We start from the raw sequence: 4,186 nt of genomic DNA, 5'->3' as shown, positions 1-4,186 counted from the left end.
GCATTCCCTGTTTCTGTTCTTACCTTTAGTTCATTAAAGATGATATTGTATCTCAGCCACTTCATTATAAGAGGATAGCTATGGCTATCATGTAGAACATGTTTTGCAAATTCCAATTTAATCTGTTGAATTGAGTTGGGGTTTTTTTCAGCAGTGTCAATTTTATTTACCGAAATGTAACCCTACCCAGAAAGCAAGACTAGAGAGTTGTCTATTGTAGGATGCCTGGGGCTAATTATTCTGCAGTTTTTTATTGCATCCTATTTGTCTTGCTTTGTAATTTCCAAGTGCTTGAACACAGGCTTTTGAGATGTTCAAAAGTGCTCAGACCTCTCAGCTAACTTTCTGAAGCAGTTGCTCATTCATGCAGAGTAAATTGCCATCAATATTGGAAAATATTGATTTGCATTGCAATTGAAAGATGATTTATCTGGGTTTTTTGCTTTGCTCTTTCAGACAAAGCACCTTAGTTTGGAACTTGGGTGTTTTTATTTAAAGTTGACTAGTAATGCACCTAGTCCTTTTTTTCTGCAACAGAAAGGGACAGCTAACTTCTTTCCTTTGGACAGGATTATTGCTAACCTCATCAAGTATACTTCAGTCTTGCCTTTCAGAATAGCATTTTGGTAATTTAGTAAGCTTCAAGTTTGTCTGCTTTACTGCTGGCAGGAGTCCAGGTATTATGACCTGTTACTGCACTGGAATCTTACTAGGGTTTTTTGTCTCTTTTCATAAAAGAAAAACCAACCTCTTTTAAATTATGGCCAAACACTGTGTCAGACATGCATAAATTGACAACTGGAATGGCTTTGGTGTGAAAATACTGAAATTTCCATTAACGTTTCATGTGGTAATGAGGAAACCTTTGAGCTTGTGTTAAGAGTTGGGGTTTGGGTTTGTGGTGGTTTTAGTTTTGTGGGGGTTTGTTGTTTTTTTATTTATTTACTAATTTAAACTAAACCTGCAGGTAATCATTGAAATTGTGTGCTACAGGGCCTTCTAGTTAGTGCAGGTGAGACCACATTAAGAGTACTTCATCCAGTTCTGATGTAAGGCAGAGAGGATTGGCAGAGGGCTACCAGGACTCCAGGCATCTAGAGCACATGACTGTGGAAAGAGACTGGGGAAGTTGGGCCTCTTGTCAGCAGGCAAAGAAAGGAGACTCTTAATAGGGGCCTACAGCTATTTGAAGGGGACTTACAGAGCAGAGCCGAAATTTTCTTGAAAATGATAGTTGATTATGATGAAGGGTAATAACAACCGATTGCAGCTTAAAAGGCAGATGGGACATGAAGAAAACATGATTTCACTAGGAGGGCAGGGCAGTACTGGAGCAGAATTTTGATGTGAGCTAGTGGACTCCATTCCTGGAGATTTTTCAAGACCTGACTAGACAAAGCCATCACTACCCTGAGCTGTATTGGGATAAATGTTCTGGGCAGGAGACTGGACAAGATGAGCCTTCTTTCCACGCAGAGCTTTTGGGAGGATATGTAGCAGTGCCTACATGCTGCTTCAGCTTCTTATCTGCAAAAGTCTTCTGGCCCACAGCAACATGGGAACTCGGGAGAAAGAAGTAGTAGGGGGAGGAAGCTGGGAGAATTGCTGCAGTTTGGAATAGGCAGGAAAATGTGAATGTCAAATACTTCAAGATGCAGCATCAAGCTGGCACTTTAAATGTCACGTAAACCTGAGGAATATATATCACCAACAAACAGTCTTGCTTTCTTAGTCTCACTGGCAGTGTAAATTCTATGTATTCTGGCAATACTGTATGTTCAGTGTAGTACACTGTATACTTAGTGGTATATACAGTACACTATAGCTATATTTTGCTGTATATGTAGTGTATTTCCAAATACAGCATGAGTTATTTAGCAAATGAACTATAACTTGTGAAAATATACCCTTTTCTGAGAACTGGAGATGCTCAAGGCAGGGTAGTAAGTTTCCTGCAGCATGTCACAAGGTGAATAGATAGACATTTGGCAGGCAAACTAGACTGTAGTATTACAAAAAAACAGTAGGTCACATTCTGCATCATCACAAGGTCTGACTCTCAGATAAAAAAGCGAATTGACTTGGATTTCTGCTCTGAATTGCCTTGCAGTGTGTCTTAGAACATGAATTTGCTATTAGTATCACTAATATTACTATACAATAAAGCATTGGTTTTAATCCTTCCCATGTTAAGAGTAAGTCTATATTGCCATGCTGCATAATTGTGATTTCACTATATTGTGATCCAATCTATAACCGGATAACAAAAGGAATAAGCTAATAAAAAGTAAAAGTCTGCCAACAGTTGCTTATTTCAAGTCTAGCTGTGAGGTGTCCCCCTGGTGTGAAGTAATGAGATACCGGAGTGCTGCATTTTTAATATACTGCTATGCTCTTTCAGAGTGCTGTTTTGACTTACCTCAGCTTGTGCAGTCAGTCTCCAGTACAAGCTCTCCCAAGGAACCTATAACGATAATACCTACATGTGGTTTCTCAGTGCCTTGTTAGCACGTGTTTTAAAGGAAAAACTTGTGAAGATTGAGCTGTGTTTGCTCAAATCATTTTGCTGCCTACATACAGACCCATAGTAAAGCATCTGGACTCTGCTTGCTGTTCAGTGTGGATCAGATGAACCTATGACCCTGTTACATGTACAATGAATCTAGGAGCAACACTGAGCTACTGGTTGGTAAATAGGTGGTTGGTGAGCCCAGACTATTCTACCTGCAGTATCAAAACATAATGGGCCAAACTGGTTAGTTTTCACAAGATTTTATGGCTTAGAGTTGTTTTTTATGTAGCAAAAGCTTCCTCTGTCTTTGAGCTCAATCTGACTGATCTCAGAGGACATCAAATTATAGGAAAGTTTGTCATTAAAATTGCTTTATTGGTTTCCAGAAAAAGTTGACTAAGGAATGGAAGTTGGAACAGAACCAGCCTGCTGATCATTCATACTCCTCATAGCCAGTGTTAACAGAAGTGGTCGTTCCTGCATAGTATGCTTGCTTTATTACAAATACAGGAGAAGCTTTCAAAGAGGAGCTGCTCTCTTTTTGGTTTTTTTTGCTAAACAATTGTCTCAAGTACAAGACCCACAGCCTGTCTGCCTCTCAGAATGTGCTTGGGGCAGTAGGGATGCAATGTATTGCATCCTGAAGTAACTTAATACTGTATTTGCAAGCTCCTGTCTACTAGAGTACCTTGGCTTTAGTGCCAGTTTTGTGAAGGGTTCTAGGGTTGGTGAGTGGATCACAACAGCTCACTATGGCAGAATAGTAAGCTGAATTCTGTCTAGTTTTAATGACTATAATGTTGATTTTGACTGCTTTCTGTCTACTTTGGTCTAGAAAATACTTGCAACTAAGCAGAATTATCTTGAGATTCTCTTTGGTATCTGAGTCTATGTTCTGCTCATAGCTCATTGATTTAACTAAGCTTCAGCTATGCCTGTTTACTGTACTTACGTGTGAACACTGGAGTTCGTTTGGGCTTAATCCTCCCATGTACACTTTTACTTGGTAGAAGTCTTGAATCTGTGTGTTGTTAGGCCCAGGAAGTTGCATTTAAAATTTCTTCTGTGTTCTTGGGGAATGTTAGCTTCTCAAACTTCAGACAAGTCTACGTACTTCTGGTCTTACTCTCACACTGCTAAGCTAAATGCAAGAGAGAACCATTTAGTGGTGATCTGAACTTCTGAGAAGTGGTCCTTTGCTTTACCCTGGGGTAGTGAAAGGTAGGAGACCTTCTTGTCAACCTTTACAGGCCACTACTTGGTTCTCTGTTACAGTTTAAGAAAACCAGCTGTATAAAATGGAAGTGATAAATGTGTACCAGTGTTTGAACATCTTGCTGATTAGATATTAAAGGACTTATCGACTGTGTGAGACATACATACTGGTTCTGTTTTGAATAGAGCTGTTAAATAGAATGAGCTTTGTCATGTAACAATAACCTCTTGAATGTTGGAAAATCAGGTGCTTAAATTGTGTTTAATCTAGACGTCATTTAGAGCATGAGCATATGGCTAATGAACATCTTCAGTCTGGCAGTTCTAATTGGTCTGTTTCTTTATTCTGCTGTCATTTTAATGGACAATTACTAGACCTCTTGGGAGAGGGTGAGTAATATTTTTGATTTCTAACACTTTTGGATGTTAAGACTCCTTATAAAAAGCTCCAGCTTTCTG

The 4,186-nt window shown here is 39.2% G+C and overlaps 1 protein-coding gene across 1 annotated transcript in view; it reads left to right on the top strand.

Moving 5' to 3' along the window:
- SNAP91 (synaptosomal-associated protein, 91kDa) overlaps nucleotides 1–4,186 on the top strand; it is a 70,206-nt gene that overhangs the window by 38,975 nt on the left and 27,045 nt on the right. Inside the window, exon 14 of the mRNA XM_010014288.1 lies at nucleotides 4,103–4,117. Coding sequence (XP_010012590.1) covers nucleotides 4,103–4,117 — 15 coding nt within the window. The remainder of the gene's footprint in view (nucleotides 1–4,102; nucleotides 4,118–4,186) is intronic.

This window comes from Nestor notabilis, unplaced genomic scaffold (genome assembly GCF_000696875.1).
Source record: "Nestor notabilis isolate BGI_N333 unplaced genomic scaffold, ASM69687v1 scaffold2010, whole genome shotgun sequence".
Lineage (NCBI taxonomy): Eukaryota > Metazoa > Chordata > Aves > Psittaciformes > Psittacidae > Nestor > Nestor notabilis.
Note: the sequence above shows the minus strand (reverse complement) of the source record. Positions and strands in the feature narration are given on the sequence as shown.